A 23,061-nucleotide genomic window follows, 5' to 3' on the forward strand; every position below is an offset into this window, starting at 1 on the left:
TTAAAATCTGTTTATATCTAAGCAGTCTCTACTTTGCTGTCTATCAAGGCTTGCTTTGGAAAGGGGAGATGCTCTTAAAAAAAGTCCACTGTCCTGAATTTAGCATTTTTCATACCATTTGTAAACACTTAACTACTGTTTTTAATTTGCTCCCTCATTTTTATATAGTTTTTTGTTGTTACCGGTTTTTTTTTTTTTTGAACAGTTAAGCTTTACTGTGACAGATTACTTTCTTGCTTCTATGTCTTACAAGGACATTGAATTTGACACTAAGAACTCTCTTACTATGTGCCTTTCAGCTGCAGCATTGAGGCCCTATGCAGTTCCCAGGGCAAAAATCAAGGAGTGCTTCTCCTTTCGTGCTCTCTGATGAGGTGCTTCCAGGGGGGGTCTTCTATAGCACTGGAAATGTAGCTTTCTCATGATGCCCCACCATGACTTAGAGAGGCACGGCTGAAGTCTGCCAGTGATATTGCTCTTTCTGTCCTGGACTCCTTGCGCTCCGTGCTACCACATCGGTCAAGGGGCTGACAGTACAGCCCTGCTATACATATGCAGGCATAATGTGAGGGTGGTGAGGCACTGGCACAGGCTGCCCAGAGAAGCTGTGGCTGCCCCCTCCCTGGCAGTGTTCAAGGCCAGGTTGGATGGGGCTTGGAGCAACCTGGTCTAGTGGGAGGTGTCCCTGCCCATGGCAGGGGGGTTGGAACTAGATGGTCTTTGAAGGTCCCTTCCAAAGCAGACCATTCTGCAATTCTACTTACTGACTGTCTGTTAACCTATTCATTCATTTACCTCCTTTGATTCTGATTTCCCCCAAATGTACAGTGCCTGCCTTTTGCTCACAAGGTTTTTTCTGATACTTCTACATAATTTGAACGCTGGTATCATGGTGTCCTAGCGATACCTTCTTCTCAGCCACACCTCAAGCCTGGACTAGATGATCTCCAGAAATCCCTTCCAAACAGCCCTTCTATGATATACGTTACAACTTGCTCTGAATTTTATGGTATCCAATTACATGTTTTAGAGTTTCTTTTTATAAGATTATTTTTTTATTGCTCCCTACCCAAAATATATAAAAATCTCTCTTTTTGCTTTACAGAGTTTTGGTATCTTCACCCTTAGTGTCTTCTTGTTAGTCTTTGGTTTAAAACATCTCTAACTTATTTCAGTGCCAGAAGCATAATTCCATACCATCTTAGGTGGAAACCACTTCCTTATAATCTTAAACCCCTTTTCACCATGCTAGTTTCTCAAGCATATTTTGGGACTCTGCCTTTCTGCTTTCCATGCTTTAGCTACAGGGAATATTTCAGAGGTGTTACCATGAGGATTTTAATAGACCTAAGAGTTTTACATTCCTAACCCCTTTTACGTTATTTCTCATATGTGATCAATGCTGGCAACAGTTACTATGAATACTCAAGACAATACAGCCGCCATCACAATGGACAAAAAGGGAAATAGGAAGGGATTTTTGTTTGGTGTCCCCCACCAAAAAAAAAGATATACAGACATTTGCACCAGACCAGAATCAAATGATAAGCACAATATCACATCAGAAATCAGCAACCGTTTTTAGATTTTATTTGCTGGGATTCATCCCCAACAAAATATACAAAATCATCTCATCACCTGCCACCGCATGAATTGTAAGATAGTAACTGAATGAATAGTAAATTAATTCAGTAACATAGCTTGATTCAATTCAGTGTAAAGGCTGGTTGCAGTCATAAAAGAACACATTGGGGTAAGGCACAAGAGAAGAGAGGAAGGATTCAATATCTAAAAAAATCTATTTAAGAAATCCTGATAATTTCTTTACCTAATCTCATTGCCCAACACTAGATTTTCATTCTTCAGATCCAGCAGCATGAGCCTTTCCAGTATTATACTGCAATGCAGCATATGGGAAAAAGCATTTAAAAACAACTACAACTATTTCAGAGGATCAGCACATAATCTCTGTAAATGCCCTTACAATTTTGTTTTAATACAGTTTCCCAAGTATACATTATTAATTAAAATGGTTTTCACTGTTCCCTAGAATGACAAATAAGAGCTATAAATCTCTTCAACTCCTATGAATCCTATGGACCACCACCAAGCTCCACTATTAAAGTAATTCTGTACTACATGCATCTAGGCAGTTACAGACTATCACAGCCCGCTCAGAAGGAAAAGTTCCCCATCTAATTGATTTTATAGTACTTATTCATAATGCAAACTACTATCTAAGGAGGGTCAGATGCTGTCCTCATTTAAATCAAGGCAAACTTGTCATCAGTTTCAGCAGGAACAAAACTTATCTCCTGTTTCCAAAGCTCCAATGCAGACTTCAGCAATGAAAGGTCCTCCTGACATCAGTCTGCAGCCTTGGAGCCTCTGGCTGCTGAGCCGCCTCTACCTATAGATATGAAGTGTGGCTGTTGAGCAGGGAGGGGATTCACATCCATGCTACTTCCTTTTCAGCCTGTTAAAGGTGAGCGAGTCCTATCATGAAAAGTAAACCAGAGGGAACAGCAGTGAACACAATGCACCTCAGAAAAGCAAAGCTTCCATTAAGCTCTAAAATAGCTGCAGGGATTTTGTGTATGCTGATGCCTGACTTGAGCCCATCACGTCTGATCTCCACCATCTAGCATAGGTGTTACAGCCAGATTTATGCATAGTTTACCAAAAAAATCTGGTTTTTAAAATGAAATCAGTACCTAATCCTCTATACTGATTCTGCTAAAGAAATAAAATTTCTCCCACCCTTCCCCCAAAAAGGGCCTGCCATTTTTACCCCTTCCTACCACATGCAATGTATTTTCATTCATTCCTCCTTGGTACTTAGAGACTAGTAAGCGTCCAGCTTCATCCTTCATTCATCAGTCATTAAAAGGTATTACACCTGCTTATCGAGCTGATGCAAGATTAACAGCTTCAAAGCAGCCTGGCGTAGCTCTTGGTACAGACAATGGAGGAACAGAGGATTTCCACTGCAGTTCCCAGGCAGCGAGAGCTGCAAGGGCGGTTGTTGGTTATGGGAGTACGCAAGACAAGAGGAGCGGAGCAGTTACCTGTGAGAGGCAGCAAGGGAAAATGTGCGTGCCAGAAATGTGCTCAAATGCAGCTGCATTTTTACCACTGCTAAAACAGTCGGTGCTGTTTCTGTGAATAACGATTGTAAAGACTGAGTAGCACTTCTGCCAAGCCAGGCGCTTAGAAGCATCTGCCCTTCTGTTGGGGACCATGACATAAGCCCACAGTAATTTATACTGGCTTCATCTCCAGACTGGACTGCAACATTATAAAATACCCATTCATAAAGCCTTCAGCATGAAGAAAACATTCTTGATTATCTCTAAAAGGCCATGTCAATCAGAAGAGGTGCCTGAAGACTGGCAGAATGCAAAGCAAAACTCACTTTTCAAGGCTGTAGCCCTCGTTTTAACCCATCCTCCCGGACATATCATCATCATCTTTAAAATGGGCAAGAAATAGGATCTGGGGAACCACAGGCTTGTCAGCCTCATCTCAATCCCTGGGAAGGTGATGGAGCAACCAATGCTGGAGTAGGGGGCTGGACTAGATGATCTTGAGAGGTCCCTTCCTACCTCAATGATTCTTTTGGCACCACTGAAAATTACTATTATTCTGGAAAGTTCACCTTCGAAGGAAAATGTTTTCCTTGGCTTGACACTGAGGAATGAACTCCCTCAGGAATTAAGGATGAGCAAATACCTGGCTACCTTCCACAGGACATAGAGAGAGCATACTTTTGATCCTGCCCACCTTAACGCGTACACAGCACGGTGTCTGTGTTTGCGAATACTGACTGAAAACCACTACACAATTCAAAACAAGACACTCACTCCAATGCACACGCTTTGGGGTTGGGGGGGGTGAGGGGAGGAAAGGAGCAGGGGGAAGAGAGAGAGACAGACTATGGGATAATGTAAAAAGAACATCGTCCCCTTAGTGCATCACCAGAAAGTTTTTCGATACTGCAGAGAGAATGAAAATCTGCAGAGCATAGAACTGAGTTACGCCAGAAATATATTGTTGCCTCAGCTTTACAGGTTGCACAGAGAAAATGCTTCCCAACTTTGGTTTTGTTTAACTAAAGATCTCCATTACTTTGCAGAAATTCCAGATGAAGACTCTTAATAGCTGGTGTTGGGACACACTTTTCAGTGCTTCAGTGCTTCTTGTGCCAGCATGTGCAAAACCAGCTGCCACTGAATGGGGCCTACAGAATAAAATCATTATTGTCACCTGCACCTCCCAGTGCCACTAGTGTACTGTGTGCCAGACATGGTAATATGTGAAACAACTGCTCATTTTAAAAAACATTTCCCTTAACCAGATTTTTAAAAAATCCACAACTGTTTACTGTGACTCTTGTCCCTCACTGCCATCAGAGAGACACAAATCTGTATTCTACGTGAACGCTATTTGGAACACATCATCCAGCTGACATCTTGCTAAATGTGGTTTTACAGCCATTAGACACCAAGATACCATTACCTTGTCAACCTAATCGGACTTAAATCCTCCTGCGATCAGACTAAAAGCAAAGGGAATAAAAACCCAACCAACATTTCAACTGCCCTCTGCAGCTCCTGCCACTTTCTAGCCCTTAATCACTCTACTACAGCTCCACCTCTGGCAGTTCCTCCAGGCTAGAGGGTACAGCGTCCACTCAGCAGGTTTCTGACTCCTGCTGCTGCAGCACCACAAGTGGTCCCGAGCACAACCAAGGAGCAGAAGCCACTGGCAGCCTTGTCCATTCAGACCACAGACTCTGGGGGGAACGTCACAGCCTGAACACATCAGAGCCTCTAAGACCTGCTTTGTTGCAAAAGCTTATTATGATCGCCGTTTACTGAAGCCTTTTAAGACTAAATTTGGGTCGCTCCCACTATGACTTATTGACTTCTCTCAGAACTTCTCACATATCCTATTCCCTTGTGCGTTTGATGCCTCAGACACTTCAGATGTCCTGTTTTCTGCAAAATTTAATATTTGATTATAGTAAAGAAAGCACACGTCTTGAACAGAAAGAACACCATCTAGGGACTTCTCTGATGACAAGACAAAATTAATCTTTCATGGCACAGTGGAGTAAGAAGACAGTCCCAGAAGTATATAACGAAAGAGTCATTCTTTAAACGTGGTACTTCGTTTCTTACAAGTCTTGTTTAAATTGTTTTGAGAGTACAGCAATTGATTTAGAGCCAGTATCTGGCAAAGATCTGCATGAGGGGGCAGCTGTCCTAGAGAGGAGAGGACCCTGATGCTGTGTCTAGCATTTGTAAACATGGGTAAAAGTTACACTGTATGGATATGAAGTCAGAAGTACACAACAGAACAGGAGAGAGGGAAAACAGGCTTCTCAGAGAGATTTTCCTTACTCAGGTAATGGTCGTCATTCAGCATTAGGTAAGAATTTTCCTGCAAGTATTTTTTCAAACTGCTGCCAGATGACACAGGCAGGGACTGGTCCAGCCAACCTGCAGAGATGACACTCTATTTTCCAAGGTGACTGGGAAATCCAACCTGAGGTTTTTGTTTAAGAGGTTATTTGCAATTCCAGTTCCCTTGAATTGCAGTCAGGAACTCTACTCACCAAGCAGAAAACCGCTGTGGTAGTGTACACAACAGCAAAAAGTAAACTGGTGTTTGCTTAAAAGACTCTAGCTGGATAGGTAGAAAGTGATTACATTTCCTAAGATGAAAACTTGATAAGCCAACCTGTGCAGTCTATACAGAATATTTACAGCCTCTATCCAGCTATCAGCCAAAATGTAGAAAAAGATGTTGCAGCGCAGTCTCCTACTAAAAATACATTACAAAACAGAGCAGACAACTGGATATTTCTTGTTCTTTCTTTACAGTAGTCCTTGACAAATCTGCAGCCAAGGCCCTGGCAGTAACTGTCCTTTAAAACACTTATTTCAAATAGGATTATGATGCGGATCTAAAAATGGGAAAACAACTAATTTTGTCATTGCTCTGGCTTTGCAACACAAGATCAGAGTCAGACACTGAACAACTCCTGTTCCAACGCACAACATCACTATGTTCAAGGTTTCCCACAGGCGAGCAGCTGCCAGCTGCAGCTACAGCTAGAGGACATTCCTTGTACATAGAATGACTCCTTCAAGTAGTAACTGACCCACCGACTCATGCAGTGCTGGGCAGCGGACTCTTGCCCAAGCACCAAACACAGCTGATTCAGTACATCACTGATGCAATAGAGGAGCTGCCTCAAGCCTACTGACGCAGCTACTGGCCAGTAAACACACGAGATTGAGCTTCAGGTGACAATGGCAAAAGCCAGTCACACACCTCTCCACTTCAATGAGACCCAAAAGATCCGCAGGGCCTGTCCCAGTCCCTTTCAGACATTGTCTATCAGCCATAAAAAGATCAGTTAACAAATAATGAACTTATTACAAGAGCAACAGTCATCTCTTACTCGCCCCACAAACTGCTGGCTAGAGCTCTACTCCTGGCAGGTCCCGCCCCATCCCCACCGGTCTGCTAGGAACAGATTAACTCCCCCTTTCGCAGAAGTCAACCTCCATCCTGGTGCTGTCACTTTCAACTGAGCTCTCAGCAGCACTGAATAGCCTTACGCTCACCGAGCGTCACTAGCTTTTGGGCCCACCAAAATCTTCAGTGCAGCCCAACATTGTCACCAAGCCTATCACACAGCATTGTGGGTCTCAAAATAATACAACAAGGTCAGAGGAGGAAAATTATCCAAAGACTTGTTATAACCAAAATACGTTTGTCTCTTTGATATGGCAGACCAACACTTGACCCATCACATATCCTTTCAGTTAGCTTTATGGGTCACTGTTGAGGAAATCACACAGAACTGGATGGATCAGTGAAGAAACAGTATTTCTCTTGTTAAATTTACCATAAGTTTACCTTAGTTAGAAGCTCAAGCACTTTGATAAATGGATTGACATTTTAATAAGCTCTGGTGAAACTAGGTAAGTGCTATTCTGTACTTTTCTGAAGGATTATGCAACTTTAAAGCTACTTCTTAGGCAGAACTGTTCTCCAGAAGAAAAGCTCTTGGGTAGCTGAATATTTTAGAGTCTAACCTCAGACATTTTCTATGATGTGAAGGTTTCTTAGGAAGAAAAGTGAATCAAAGTCAGGACTGTACATTTCTTGCTGAATCTTAATGAGCAAATTTAGAATTCAGGAACATGAAAAGGGTAGTCCCTGAAGCCCAAATGAAAGCAGCTTTGGATTTAGAGAAGGTTTTTATTAGATTTTCATACAGTGATTTAAAATTACTTGCATAATGCAAAGAATATGCCAGGGTACAACACAGTATGATTGCTGGTGATGGCAGGCTAGCAAACTGAGTCACTAAACACTCGAATGCTTTCAGAAACTTAAGGCCAAGCTGAAGTAAACAATATACCTGCTTTAAATTATCATACAACTCTCAGCTACAGAACACTTTGTGGCCTAACTGTATAAAGTAATTTGACTTTTTCCTCCTGCAAGCTGACAGCTTATGGCATTACACAGTGCACTCTTGGGGTAGAACACAGAAAAGCTGCTTAGAGCTACTGAGGAAGAGCTTTGTTAAAAAAGTTTCTCAACCTGCCTACAGGCATAGAATAATTCAACTATCACGGTGAAACAGCCCTTGAGCTCACTGGAGCATTTTGTTTACTAGGAACCCAAGCAGCTTTCCTGATCAGTGTAGTAAGGAATGAGTAAGTGAACAATATACCTGTGAAGGTGTCACAGCCGCTGAAAATCCACTGCTCCAGAGCCAGGCAGTAATTCTTACAGGTGAAGCTGGACGTACGCAGACTACGCTCTGCACTACAAAGCCCCCATCCTTACGGTATTTCATCTACTGCATGTCCATAAATAACCTGTACCATTTTTTATGTTTTCCTCAGCTGTCTGTATTATCACAATAGAATACGACTGCTATGGTTTTGAGAGATCCATCCTGTTAATGATAATTTTGTCCCTGTAACCATGCAGAGTAAATCCCAGAATTTCTAACACACTTAAAATTTTATTCCAGTATTATACAGATCAACACAGTGGACAACAAAAATCACTCTTCAGATTGCTAGACCAGCTCAGCCAACTGCCTGGAGGATATCAAAAGAGTGTAATGAATTTACATAAACTAGAAACCCAAGTTTTACAATATAAATTATTTTAAGGTGTACCTACATGGGAATAAGGTACAGAAGAACTTAGAGGTGTTTCCAGTCTTACAGATACACTGCAGTATCGCTATACCCTTATTCAGAACTTACGATGTTAACTACCTGTTTAAACCTCATAATTTGATGGTAAACAATGTATTTTTACTTTCAAACTCCAGTTATTAAAAAGAGGAAAAAAATCTTGGGAGTTCTGAAAAATTACTTTTCTTAGAGAACACTATAAAGAGATTACATTACTGTGAAGACATTCTGAAAGATCGCCTCCTTTGGATGAACAAAACGGAACACTTGAAATTTAATGTTTTTTGTTAGCACCCGAACAGACTTATTTAATTAGTTATTAAATTCTTAAGGCCAAACGAAACTCCTAGAGACATTACCTTTGAAAGGTCGGATTTTTCCCCCATCCTGTGCTTAAATGAAATCATGCGCTACAACCACACATAAAATAAATGTAAAGACCTACTGCTGTAATTTAAAAATAGAGTTTCTGGATGATTTTAACATGACAAAAGCCCACCTTAAACTACGACATTGTGAAGAATAATTGAGAAAATAACTAGTTTATAACAAACTATGAATATGTAACCATACAACCATGGTAGATCACCAATGTCTGGAATTAACTGTTAACGAGCTTGTTAATTTAACACAGGAGCCAGCACACAGCTTCAAGTCCTGAAGCAGGTCCACTGAAAGCAGTCAGACTCCTATGGGTCTCAAGTTAAACAGTTCACTAATAGACTAAATCAGGACTAAAATAGTTTGGTGAGCTGAATTCATAGCAATTCATCTTTCTTCACAATATCTAACCACAAGCCTGATACGGCTCCAAACTGTAAAGCACACTAAGTGATTGCAAGCACAAATCTTCAAACTGGTTCTTTTCTTCCCATTTTATTTCTTTTCTGTTCCAGAGTTAAGTAATGAGCTGAGCAAAGTCCAGTGAAATGAATTGCATAACAAAGACTTACTAGGTAAAGATTTTCACATTCTCTCTTTCCCAAATATGTTCAATAATCTGGATAATTTACAGAAACCAGTCTTAAATCACAATCAGAATTGTATACAGAAATGATGACTAACAGAAACTACAGTGGCTCTGCATGGTCCTAAGAGATATGGTGTCATAGACTGTCACGGAGAACTAGGGAACTGCTATTTCTTCATCTCCAGGATTGCGCTTCCGGGCCCTCGGTGTTTGGCACTGCATATGTTGCAGAACTGGACAGAAGACACCTAGAAATTAGAAAGAAAACAAGAATCTCTTAGACAAATGTAGCCACACTGGAATGTGGGAAGATGAATACAAAGCGCTCATGCCTTTCTCAATGTTACTGTTCACAGTCAGGCTGTTCCCTTTCAACATACTCGTGGATAGGTGTAGGAAGGTGATATAAAAGAACATAATAAAGCAGCCAGTTCTGGAGTCAGAAGGCAGTACTCCACTCACTCCAAGCACACTACCACCACCCTCCAGGAGTGGTTAAATTTCCGCCACAACAAAAATTAAAATCAGAGTCAAAAGCATCACTGATTTTCTTCATAGATAAAGAAGACAGTAAGTCACTTGGTCGGCTCCACTAACGCTGGATGTCTTAAGTCACAGCTCTGTCTTTGGATAGTGCTCCACAGATTTCCAACAGCTGAGAATATGGCCCGAATACTGTCCATTTGATATCAAATACGTGTTTATTGTTACTCCTGTGTTCAGCTCTGTGTGATGCTTTATGCACGCGTTACTTTCTCTTCAGTATTTTACCAGTAACACAACCGATTACCTAAGGCCAAGGCTTACTATAGCAGTGGAGAATTTGGCTCAGATATATGCAGATAGCTATGTACATTCACATGTATTATAGAATATATATCATGTGATATCCATGTCACATTTAAAAATCCCATCTGCCAAGTTACCTGTCCCAGAAAACTGCAAATGCTAGATAAATTTTAGATTATTTCTCAAATAATAACATTCGTGGTAAATATTGTTTAAATAAATATTTACTAGTTGTTGGGCTTTCTCATGCAAACGATCTAACTCAGTAAGATTTTCGTAACATACTTAAGTATACATGCTGAACCATATGGCTACAAGCACTTTGCTTGGTTATTTGCAGACTAAGTGATTCACCAAAGATATTTTTTCACTAGATGTTCATTTTCAGAGACAGATACAGAAGCAGAAAAGCCTGAATTTTCTTTCCTTTGCGATTTTGTTACCATTCCGATGCTTTCATTCCTAAATTCAAAACTGGTTATATCTCCCTTTTTTTGGTTTGTTTTCACGCAAAAAAAAAAAGAAAGGAAAAGAATATTTCCGTGCTGAAGAAAAAAATGTTCTGAGCATAAAGATGATTAAAAAGATATTTAAATAATCACTCTGAAATGAGTGACTTTTTTTTTTCTTCCAGGTGAGAATCATTTAATATTGTTCACTTGAGAAAATATCTTTATTCTTGTCTTTAATTAAACATAATTAAAGTGAGAGCTGCAATGGGAAAGAAATTAATTAAAAAAATGAATCAAACCGGTCGTATTCCCTGTATGTCTCAAAGCTGCATTGCATATTCAGATTGAAGAAAGTGATAAGATACTTCTCAAATAGCAGCAATTTCTTTCTAAATTGGATGAACTTTAGTTGCAGTGGCCCTAAACTCAGTCACACACTACTATGGGGTATCATCAGAAATAATCACTGCAATCATATTACATAATTCCTGACAGACCCATGCCCTTCTCCACAGCTGACAAAGGAAAGGATCTGTCCTTTTATCTTTAGCGAAGGTGTCAGAGAGATTAAGCTAGCTCCTTACCGTGTTAGATACCGGGAGGCACTCTTTGTGAAACATGTGTCTGCAGTGGAACACTACCACGTTGAAGGACTTAGATGCATCTGGGAAAGAGAAAAGAAAATTAATTACAACAGGCGATGAAACAAATGATGATTCAGTGGCTACAGCAGTACATGCCTGCATTCTGTTATACAGATAGAAACATCAAGTAACATCTCTCAAATTAATTTCCACATTATTCTGGCTCATTTACAGAAATGATGAGGAGCCATGGCTTCAGGTAATGTGTCCGAGGGATAGAGTTACAAGACAATTTTAGTCTGTGGCTTAAATACTGTGCACCTTTTCACCAGAAATTTTTTCACGTCAATATGTGCTACGTGCTAAACTTGGGGAAGGAGAAGAGTAAACTACCACCAAATAATTCAGCCATTTTGGAGGAAAGTTAGCAAAAAAATTCTTGCACTAGTGCAGGGAGAACCAGAACGTGAAGCAGTTCTAGGGCCTACACTGCATGCCATGATCTGGAAGTTTGGCAAGAAGCTGCCTAAGTGCACAACAATGTGCCTTTTGATTCCCACATGAATACTTAGGCCAATTAGAAGCCTACATACAACATCCACATAGCCAAAGAATAACCATCTCGCTCATCAGCATCATCCACATTCGATTCCTTGGCTCCCATTCCCGCGACACACACCCCCTCAAGGTCCTAGCACATTCAGCTCTGCCAGGTTCACTATCACCATGTGACTGCTGTGGTCTGTACGTTGGTGCATGTGACCAGGGTATAGTTGGTTTTATTTAAGTGAAAAATGGCAGAAATCAGATTAAAAATCTGTAAGTGATTCTATTGGGCCACGCACGCTTGGCAAACAAAAAATAGGTGCATCCGTATACTTTGTCTTATGTATTCTTGTTTGAAGATGCCATGACAGATACTCGCACAGTCAAACTATTTCTTCTTAAAATGCCCAACAACTATATTGGTATTTCTGACCTACAGTTGCCTTGCAGAATGTGCATCTTCAAAATAATTTCCTGAATTTCTAGTTTCAAAACTAACTTTAGAAGACGTTTTAAAACTACAGTCTGTTGTAAGTTGTTTCAAATATGACAGCAGTGACTGAAGCCAAGAGTTTTCTACCTCTTGGACAAAAAGTATATTCCATAAAACTTCGTAATCTAACAAGTTCAGTCTAAATAGTTTAACAGTCGAACAAGATTTGGCAGCAACAGCTTAGTTTTGTGGTTCTAATAATCTTTGAGAATAGGTATGTTGATGGAATTAAAAGTTGCCTTGCATTCCATGTGTTTCAAAACAGAAAATAAGGAAGTCAAACATGAAAAAGAAAGAAAATCTGGGTTTATTGAAACAAAAAGAAGTTCAAATTAGACTCCACCCCCACATCAGAATTCATAAGGAAGCTTTGCACAAGAGACTGAAATTTATACAGTTATTACCAAGAGAGATTACTAAACATTTTTATGAAGTAAATAGTAGTTCCTTTGAAAATAATAACAAAAAAAAATAGACAACCTCTTTCTCTTCTAGAAAAGCATCCTACCTGAAGGAAGTATTGGAGACAGACATGATTCACAGATATTCTCCTCTGGAAAAACAAAACAAATCAAACTTGTAAGGGCTTTGTTAACTAACTTCACGTTTACTTTTCTACAAAGCCGGCATGAACATACTGTTATTACAGAAATGAAGCTTGGTCTTCAAGTATTTTCTTAAGATGCCTAACAGAGTCTATTAAAGATTAAACAGCAATACTGAAGCAGCATTTCTATTAACAGCATGAGAAATGTTTAGATCTTCTAATCTTGACGATGGCAGAACTGCAGGAGTGAGGCTGCTTAGGATCAGCACTGTAGAGGCACAAGGCAAGCTGAAAAAAAGGAGCACAGGATGGGTGCCTGATCTCTCTGCAGCGTTTTGTAGCAGAAGCTCTGATCCTCCGTCCTGTTAGCTTTTGCCTCTTGGTATTAACACTCAGCTGGTGTGAATTACAGTGCTGCTCACACACATCATTAGCACTTTGCAAAATATTTTCAACCATTTCTGAAAACTATCTTGTAGCTTTTGTTTTGGTTACAGACTTTTATTACCTGACTATCTGTGTTGGCACTGAACAGCATTTTTCACCTTTACAGACACACTGCAGGTCACAATACGCTACTGGCTATGCAGAGACTGATCAAGGCAAAAAGCTACGCGCTGAGTCTTGTACTTTTTGAGACACGGGTAGTTCCTTCGCTAAGGGGAAAGCAGCTAGCATCCTACTACACTCTACAAATAAGGCACAATACTCAGGCTTTTGAGCAGCTTCCAAAGCTGACAGTCATGTGGCTTGCGTCTATAAACCAAGTAAAAGACTTCAAAACCTTGAAAGTCACCATGTCTCCCCTGTACCCACCGTCTACTAGAACACCCTTCATCTGAGTTCGATGCATTTTCTTCAATAAAGAAAGGGAATCGGCAACAAGTATCTTTTTGCAGCCTTCCCGCAGCAAGATCTGTTGGCGCAAAGAACACAAATACAGCGGTGGTTGAATAGATGGGCAGCTATTAACTATCTTGGCAAGTCTCCGCTGGGTTTCTGCTGCCAAAGAGAGCACAAGGAATGTTTAAGACTTTTCAAGCTATTATAAATGAGGGAAAGGAGGAACCTCCAGTCACCACCAGCTCTACCTAAATGAAAAACTCACATAAAAAAATAACTTTCAAAACTTCTTCTACCCATATCTTTCCTGTCTTCTTTAAGAAAGGCATTTGAAACTCATAAAACCTTCATAAACACAGCAATTCAAAATTTATTTTGTTCAAACACATTTCCTGCTGAGGTGTTATTTATAAGCAGCATTAAATGTCAATACAACTAACCAAAGGTCCAGAGTTGACTCCCCTTCAGCAAAAGGCTTGGCCACCTTTCGACTTACTTAATATTTTTAATTAGATTAATGTGTCATTGCCTGACAATGTTGTGAAACACAAAAAGGAACCAAGGGCCTTAAAATTATACAGAGCCTTAATGAAGTAAGTACGAAAATATGACAAACCCAAATAAGCCTTGTGGAATTTTTCTTCTTCCCAAACTGATGTTTGGAAATTTGTTTCTAAGACAACACTCTGAAAAGTGCTTTCAAATGAAGCTCGCTGTCAATTCCAACCTGAACGACCCTACCAAAAAAGTGGTACAAAGAGGCAATGCCCATTCCTTTCTCCTGATTATTTGCATTGCAGGAGACATTGAGCTTTCTAAAATAGTCCACAATACAGCTAATGCAAATACCTAAAAAGTAGTATAATGATAGATTTTACAGCCAGGTGAACACTGTCCAAACCCCTATCTTCTCACATACATATTGTGAAGTCATAAGGACACGCTGCCAAGAATGATATACAGTTAAGGCTGCAAATCTGAAATATATACAAAAAAAATAAAATTGAGTTACGCTTTAAGCATTTCAAAGTGGGCATGTCAGTGGGTAAATGACATTCTCCAATATTAGACACACTGAGCTATAAAATATTTCAGAGCAACAGAAACCAAATGCAGCTCTAGAAGACAAACACTCAGAAAACAAATCATTTTTATATGTCATAATCTCAGAAACTATCCGAGTATGTCTCTCCCCTTCCAACTTTATCCCAGGGCAACAGGGAACGTTAAATTTTGTTTTAAATATAGAAAAATGTCACTGACTTGGAAAAAAAATACTGGAAACTTTTTGCAAGGACAATTGAGTGAGACTATCTTTCAGAATGAGTGCTTGCCTGATTCAAAATATTCTCAATCAGCGAATTATTTCACAAAGACAGGTAAATAACTTCAAGTGGATGAGGTCTTGGCTATATACTGGAGTCTTTGCTAGCTGCAGGCAGCACAAGCAGATGAAAAATCCAGTGTTTACGTAAAAGGAGCAAAGCAAGCTTGTTACATGAGAGAAGCGGAACAGACATACAATGTGAATAAGGGAGCATGATTTACTATTTTCTACTTAAAATACAGAGTGCAAATAGGAAAGCTTCATTAAAAAAAAAAAAAAAAAAAGAGGGAAACAGTAGACATCATTAGGTCACTGTAAAACCTCAATACTGTTTGATGCCTTAAAAACCAGAAGTTACAGAAATATCTTATAAGATGTATCTTATAAGACACATGCATTATTTTTCCCCCACTTAAACTCCACTAAGATTTTTCCATACCACATTCAATGACTGTTTATCAGACCTTAATTTGCTAGAAATGGAATAGGGTAGGCAGCTATTGTTATATAAAAAGAAAAGTCACAATGAAGAATGTGAAATGTCAGATCTCAAGGTAATAAATCTCAACACTTCTGCAGAAACAGATTTGAAGAGCTCAAAGATGAGATGGATAATTTAAGCGTTACAGAAAGAGAAGCAGGAGAAGGAATTTGGAGGTGAGACAGAGGGAGAAAGAATGTTTGTGTTAACTTCTTTACACTGAAAGGAGGGAGAAGTATATAACTGTGCACCCAAAGATTAGGCTAAAATTAAAACTGACATCAGGCATAAATCTGTAATGAAACCACTTTCCGAGGAGAAGAAATAGGACTCAGAGAGGATGAAACTAAACTTTTTTTACCCTTTAAAAGCACATCATTGTAAGCACAAGCAGGACAGCATGGTACACCTACAGAAAGAAGTTTTAGGCAGATAAAATGCTTTTTATCAAATTAATGAAAACTGCTGAAATCAAAACATTTATTGCGGAAAAGAATTTTAGTTAATTTTCTGACTATATTAGGGAAGATGCTACTGCATAATTCAAATCAGAATCCATAAAACCTTCTATTTAATTATAAAAGTCCTGATTTACAAATGCCTAAGACTACCTTTAAAGGAAAACACTGCAGCACACAGTTGATTAGAAAGGGTGTACTCAAAGCTCTGGGAATAAATTCAGGCCTTGATTCAGCTTAGCCCTCAAACACGTCCAAGTTTCTCGAGGCCAATTAACCAAATCCTTCCAAACGGCATCATGACCACCATTAAAAGCACATTATTTTTAGCCTTTACAACCAAAAGCCAGATGTCCCTCTGTGCAAGCTGCCACCTGCACCCTAGTGCCTCCAAGGTGTCTGAACAGCAGCTTATTCATGTTCAGGAGCAAAACTCAACAATTTTTCCAGGTGCTGTTTCAAGCAGCATTCATCAGATTACCATTGGGGTCTATTGGTTCATAAGCTCTGTTATGAATAAATAGATGTGAATTCTATGAGTGGCTGAATCCCTGTTATCCACCGGAGTTACTGCAGGTTCAATCGAAGCGCAAACTAATAAGCCAACATTTGAGTAAAAGAGCTAATCCACAAAATATAGACGTACTGCATCTAAACAAATTGCTTTTGTATTTTAAAACTAGGGGAAAAAAAAGTCTTAGAATACCAACACCTCTTGAAGTTTTCTTTTAAGAACTGTAATACAAAGGATAAGAAATTAAACATTTCTTTCTGAAATGATGGAGGTATTTAAATCTCTTCCAACACCACAAGCATTTCCTAAGTTTCACTTGGGTATAGACTGAAGCTGAAAAGACACCTATTTTATACATTTGGAAAGTGTAACACGCTTATAACTAACTCACAAGTGCACAAATAAGGGGATTTTTCTTTCAGCCTTCTCTGAGAGACACGTGATACAAATACATTTAGAAACCTGAAGCATGATCACATGACTTATTTTAAGAAATATACAAACTTTAACAGTATATTTGAGAAAGAAGGTCTTTGTTAAGACCAAACCATTGTACAACTGATGAGTTTCAGTCTAAAGAAGTTTCATAAAAACATCGGTAGTACTGGTTTCACTGAAAAAAAAAAATAGCAGCTTGAATTTATATTTTTGCATAGCTATACTAGTAAATGCTGATTTTCCTACAATTTTCAAGTAAGAGCATTACTGCCCTAATTGTGTTGGCTAAGGGATTTTTTAAAAAATAATTGCACTGGTAAATTCCTAATGGGAGCAGAGGTTCTGTATGAGCCTCAGAGAAGCAATGTCTATGTGTGGAAACCAAACTAAAGTTATACTGCCAACAACTTTTCCACTGTACAGAGACAAAGTTGAGTTTTGATTCTGTGTTTTTGAAAACACTTTTAAATGCAAGCAGTAAAGATGAAAATTATTAAACTTTTGTCAGGGTATGAATATGACTTGACTCAATTTGGTTAGCTTGCCATAGATTTGAATGGTGTTCAGTTAGGTTGGAACTGTTGATGGAAGAATGGTGATTTATTCGCCATCAAATAACAAATGTGCTAGGAATGTGTCATTTCTAATAAATAAGGTTTCTCCTTAAAACAACGCATCTTCAGGAGTTTATAAATTTAAAGGAAGTAATCTGTGGTCTATTTTACCTACAAATTTATGACACCAAAGAACTAGATTTTAGGAGTTAGATACAAAATATAATAAAAAGATTTTAGACTACACTTTACTTGATAAATATTCCTGTTAAACTTCAGACAACTATAACCCTGTCACCTATGTCTTCAAAACTTTGTTGCCTATGAATGTTACTGTATATAAACTCTAAAATCAGTATTATTTCAGCAGTAAATAAACTTTCATCACTACAATAGATCAGTATCACTTGATTACGTACTATGTTTTTAATATATTAACTCAGAGGATGATAAAGTGAAGATGCTGTCATAAATGATCCTCAGGAGGGGAAAAACAGAACAAAAATAGCCACTTGGAGTTTTAATCCCAATTCAGAAAACAACTTAAGTGAGTACTTAAACCTTTTCCTGCTTAGGAGAATATTTAAGAGTCTGCTCAGTTTTAAGTTCATGGCAGAATTGCATTTCCTGAAGCCGGAAAACAAAAATGGGTATTCTTGAAGAATAATAAGGCAACGTAATAGATCCCTACTTGTAAAGCACAGCTGTAACGTCAGAGCAAAAGCAAATTAGTAGTACTTAATTGATGTTGTAGTCCAAGAGCAAAGTCTCATATGATCTACATTTTACTTTTACCCAATAGAATCCCTGTTTCTATCTTAGTGCCATGCTTGGTTGGTTGATAGTGAACAGATACTAACTCTTTTTCAAAGGTTTAGTTAACCACCTTACTTTAGAGCTTATGAGCAGCATGTAGAACAGTTGCAGTGGTTCATTTAATGGCCGGTAATTTGTTACAGTGAAGCAATCAGTCTGCAGAATGCCAACATTAATAAAAACTTAAATTATTCAGGGAAGATCATGGACTAAAAAAAAAAGTTACAACAAATTTTGTTACATTAGTAGACGCCTTTGCTGCATTCTCTAATGCACACTGTAAGCCACATATGGCATGATTTGGCAGCCATTAAATTTGAATCACTTGGTTTTGCTGGGATGTAAAGAATTGTTTTCAAAAAGACAACATCTGTCAAAGGCATTGCTTTTAGCTCCTAACGATATTTCAAATCACATCTAATGTAAAGTTTACTGCTATGGAAATTTAAGAGTATAACAGGAAATCTGCATCAGCATACTTATATAAGCATAAAACAATCTTATCGGGGCTGGCAAAAGGTATTATGGCACAGCTGTAATACCTTTAGGGGAGCCAACGTTATGAAAAGATCATCATAATTTTCGTGTTACGCAGTGACTTACAAGCCAAGCAACAGGTTCTAATTTCACCTGCACACCTCCTTTGTGGGTCTTGGGCACAAGATTTTCCTTTTTTGCCTTTGAAAATGGGAACAATAAAACTTACATGCATAGAGCTTGAGATCCAAAGAGATGAAATTACAGAAGGTCCCAGACAATGAAATTTGGATTTCTGTATGAATTCAAAATGTTTGGTATGTGATACAAATCAGGAATTTTTTACAAAAATCCAAAGAGTTGTGCCAGGCCAAAATAGAGGACATGGACTTCTCACCATGAACCTATACAACGTGACGTGAAGGTGTGAGCAGACATCATACAAACAACCAAAAGCTAGTTTTAAAACAGCTCCTGAGGCAGCAGTCATGATGAAGCTAGGGCAGAATTGCCCTCAGCAATGAGAGGCCCTTTAGACATTTACTTGAAGTCCCAGCCATGTCCTGACGCATAAGCTGAATGCAGAAACAGTCTTGCTATAAAATTTCAGCTTGTCAATCTAAGGCTACTTAGGTGAGTGTGCAAGAGCTTCGATCATAACTCTAAATTTCAGTGTAGACACACAATTATCTGTTCATAAATGCTGCACTTTATATTGCGTCTAACACTTCAGAAACAGTTTTATTTCAAGCTATAGCTTACATTTCTCTAAAGATAAATAGTCCCTGGGTTTTTTTGGCTATATTGTTTTGCTGTCGTACAAGCAAGCCAAGCACAAATTACACTAAGCTTTCCTAATTTCTATTATTCCTGCGAGATCTAAATTTTAGCCCTAGAGCTATCCAAATCTACTTCAAAGTGAATTAATTTGAAATCCATGAAGCATTTCAATGCTAACAGCAAATAATTTTAGATACCACTCTGAAGGTTAAATACATCCTTTTAATCCCAAAGTAATTTTGTTAAAAGGTATTTGAAGACAAAGTGATTCTTCCCTCCCCGAAATGTGTCCAAACAATGTCATCAGCTTTGTCTGAAGCCACACAATATGCTTTGCATATGTGTAAAGCAGTAGCTATGCACACAGCACTTTTGCAGTCTGCCTGCAGACACACCAAAAATTACCTTTTGATTTCAAGAGAATGCAGGAACAGGAGGATCAGCAGTGTAAGCAGCAGGGTACTGACAGCAGCATGCAACTGTTTAAACGCAGCATGATATTTAGCTAGTATTATTTGGGAAAGATATTAGTATCTCACAAAGTCAATTAAAACTGGAAGTAATGTTACAATGTGCATTATATGAAGACATGTGCCTGTTTATCTGGGGTAGCTCCTTGCACTTAATGAGCACCAGGAGAATAAGAGACTTAAAATGCTTCTTTGAAATAGCGAAAGTCATAATCTAAAGCCCATATGACAAGAAAACAATGGAAAAACCCTTGGAAAGGCTTAAATCCTGCATTTTTAAAAAGTCCTCTAACATCATTGAAGCCTCAAGCAGATATAGGCTTTATTCTGCCTGGTAAGAGACCAACCATGACCTTACTGAAAACCATCAAGCCCACCTATTTGCTAGAGATGTCCAAAGACTAATAGCAGATGGGAAACAAATGTTTACGAGGTCAGAAAACTGGAGTTTCAGCTGCTTACTGGGCTATGTTTTCCTCGGACTGCACATAGTCACACTGGAGGCGTTCAAACTGCTCTATAACCTTATGTCTCTTGGAGGGCAGAGCAGCGTCACAGGGAACTGAAGTTTGGGCCACCTTTTGTAGCAGGAAGAAGTAAAGTATGCAATGCAACTCTGTCTGCGGTGACTTTCAGGAATGTTGACAGGTACGCTTCTTGCAAATTCTTACAAACACGCATCAGAATCACGTAGGGAACAGCATATATCTGTACAATTATGCTGGGACAGGAAATCCCACAAACCAATAAGCAGTCTTTTTTTTTTTTAAATGCATAGACATCAACACATTCTGCACAACAGACATGAATTTGATTTTAAAAGTTCACCTTCCTTTAGTTAGTATGACAACATACGGCTCTAATACCTGGTGAATGTTTTAGTGCATGCTGTGCTCTGCCTCCACACACATGAAACAGAATGAAAAGTACTGGTCATGAGACTCTCCAATATTGGATAGTCAGGCAGTATAAAGTAGTCTGAATCACCCAAGATCCTTCCAGTTCTACCTACCCACCTGGCTTATGACAGTATAGGAGACATTTAGAAGTGCCAGAAGCCAAGAGAAGAGAGTATTCATCTTGACAAACTTCTACCTTTTTTGTCATAGTTTCGTCCCAACCTGCAGTGTCAATGACAGATGTCTACAAAATGAACAAACCTTCATGACAGCCATTTCTTGTGCTGTTCAGTGGCAAAGCAGTTTTATTGTCTCTGAAAATGAGTATCACAGGAAGAACACAACATTTACCTGCAAGTTGTAGTCCTGAAGAATTTTCACTAGTGAGTCTCTCAAATTAGGAATCTCCATACCTTCCTTGATGCGGTGTATCAAAAGAATGGGATCAACATGGGTTCCAATATTGTTCAACAAACCAGTAATAAAAGCTGTGAAAACCAAGAGGCAAAGAAATTAATAAAAAAATCCAGCAAAATATCTGATTAAAGGATGCTTTGGTGACAAGCTACAGGTTTTGGCTGATTCTGTGACAGTTCTCCACTAAGAGATAACACTAAGCCACTTTAACATAGCCCACATATGTTTCTTGCAGCTGTACTTTCTTGAATACAGGCCTTTGGAGAAGAGAGGAAGACACATTTTGGCAATTCACAGAACTCCTAGGGTATTCAGAAAAGGGGTAACAGAGCACCCAGCAGAAACCCACAAGTAAATAATGCATTTCAATTCAATAAAAAGTGTACTCCAGCAAATAAGAGCCAGAAAATTATCGACATTATGTGACTACTCCATTCCCAGTTCCAGGGTTTAAAAACAAATTTTCAAGCACTTAATGTAACTCCAATGTGTTTCTAAACATTGCTGAGAGCAGCACAAAACAAGTCTCTTGCTTTTTGAAGTGCACCTGGCTAAACAAAACACTAGAAGGATGAACCTGAAGCTGTGTTTCTTCTTCAACCACTAAAACTAAGGAATACCACTGGAGTCGCTCTGCATATGGGCAGATGGAACTGAGAGAATTCTATATGCTTTGAATCCCATTTGCTCTAAAGGTGTCACTAACTGTTGCAGCACTTTTAGTGAAGGACTGCTTTAAGCATGGTAACTTGAGAACACCATTCTTCTAAAGGAATAACAGATTTTGATTGCTTCGCCCTGTCAGAATTAGTGGCCAAGCTGACGAGGTATGTATTCTGACACTAATTCTGCCAGACATTCAATCCTTTGGAAACCCAAGAGAGACTTTGAAGCCTTGATTTAAAGCCCAGAAGAGGTTGCAAAACTAATGGAGTAGATAATTAAAATTATTTTCTCAGTCCTGTGAACTCCTCTGAATCTATCTGCTGAAGAAAAATGATGTTGCTTATGAGATTCTGACAGGTTCTGATTCCATCTAAACTTTAAACTTGAGTAGCTATTCACATAACGGACGAAAGGCAAAATGCACTCATAATTACAGATCCTTCCTTTGTGCCACTGAAACAAAACAAATTAGTTTTTCTACTGAGAAGCAGGAAGGTGTAGGTTCTTCATTTTCAGAATTTCAAAGTGAAGCAGCTGCAATAAACACACTACACAGCATCCTCATCAAGCCTGCAGACTTTGTTTTGAGGCTGTCTAAAAAGAAAGCCTGATTCTGCCAAATTAAAAGCACCATTCTCCCCTTCATTTGTCATTAAGGACATAACTATGCAGAGCTTAGTCAAATGTTAAATCCCTAAGTACTCATTTTGTAGAATGCCCACATGCTGCCTTACTGGAAGCTGTTACGCACAGTAGGATAGCTATGTTGTGCTCCACAAACCAGAACACCTCCCTGGCCATCCATAAACGCCTTCTCAAACATGCATGTGGATAATTCAACCCTTTAATTGCGATAGTATTCCACAAAAAAACACACATGCAAGCCTTCTTGAGAAACTATCCCGCTTACGTGGTTTGTCAATAGAATATAAAATGAGGTCTTCCCAAAGTTCTCCATCATCTTGTTCCTTGGCAAACTCAATAGCTTTATCTACATCTTGCAATTCTTCCATTATCATCTTCAAGGCACTGCGACTATTACCCATTCTGCCTAAAAGGAGAAAAATAAGTAGAGAGATTATAAATCCCAAATGCTTATCAATGCTCAGTGCTTTAAGAAGCTCTTTCAGCATGAATTTTATAAGTGTGAAGTTTCCTCAGACTAATTCAACCAACACCAAATCCAATCAAATCTGATGTAAGAATGCAAATCCCAGAGCAATCAGCATAATCTGAACAAATGCTTGGAGTACTTTGCTGGACCAGGACCGGAAGCCTGTCTGAGGATGTGTTGGGTCATATT

The 23,061-nt window shown here is 38.9% G+C and overlaps 1 protein-coding gene across 4 annotated transcripts in view; it reads right to left on the bottom strand.

Moving 5' to 3' along the window:
- Positions 1 to 8,510: 8,510 nt before the first annotated feature.
- The window catches only part of VPS41 (VPS41 subunit of HOPS complex), a 105,891-nt gene continuing 91,340 nt past the window's right edge, over positions 8,511 to 23,061 (bottom strand). For 3 of the 4 annotated variants that reach the window (XM_086467876.1, XM_086467875.1, XM_086467878.1), the window contains 6 exons: positions 22,669 to 22,809; positions 21,027 to 21,163; positions 13,435 to 13,534; positions 12,580 to 12,624; positions 11,033 to 11,112; positions 8,511 to 9,455 (listed from right to left, as the gene is read on the bottom strand). In XM_086467876.1, the coding sequence (XP_086324002.1) occupies positions 9,375 to 9,455; positions 11,033 to 11,112; positions 12,580 to 12,624; positions 13,435 to 13,534; positions 21,027 to 21,163; positions 22,669 to 22,809 (584 nt within the window). In that variant the 3' untranslated portion in view covers positions 8,511 to 9,374. Of the gene's footprint in view, positions 9,456 to 11,032; positions 11,113 to 12,579; positions 12,625 to 13,434; positions 13,535 to 21,026; positions 21,164 to 22,668; positions 22,810 to 23,061 lie in introns of those variants that run through there. The other variant, XM_086467877.1, reaches the window with a different exon arrangement.

Source organism: Leptosomus discolor, chromosome 7, assembly GCF_034619465.1.
Source record: "Leptosomus discolor isolate bLepDis1 chromosome 7, bLepDis1.hap2, whole genome shotgun sequence".
Lineage (NCBI taxonomy): Eukaryota > Metazoa > Chordata > Aves > Leptosomiformes > Leptosomidae > Leptosomus > Leptosomus discolor.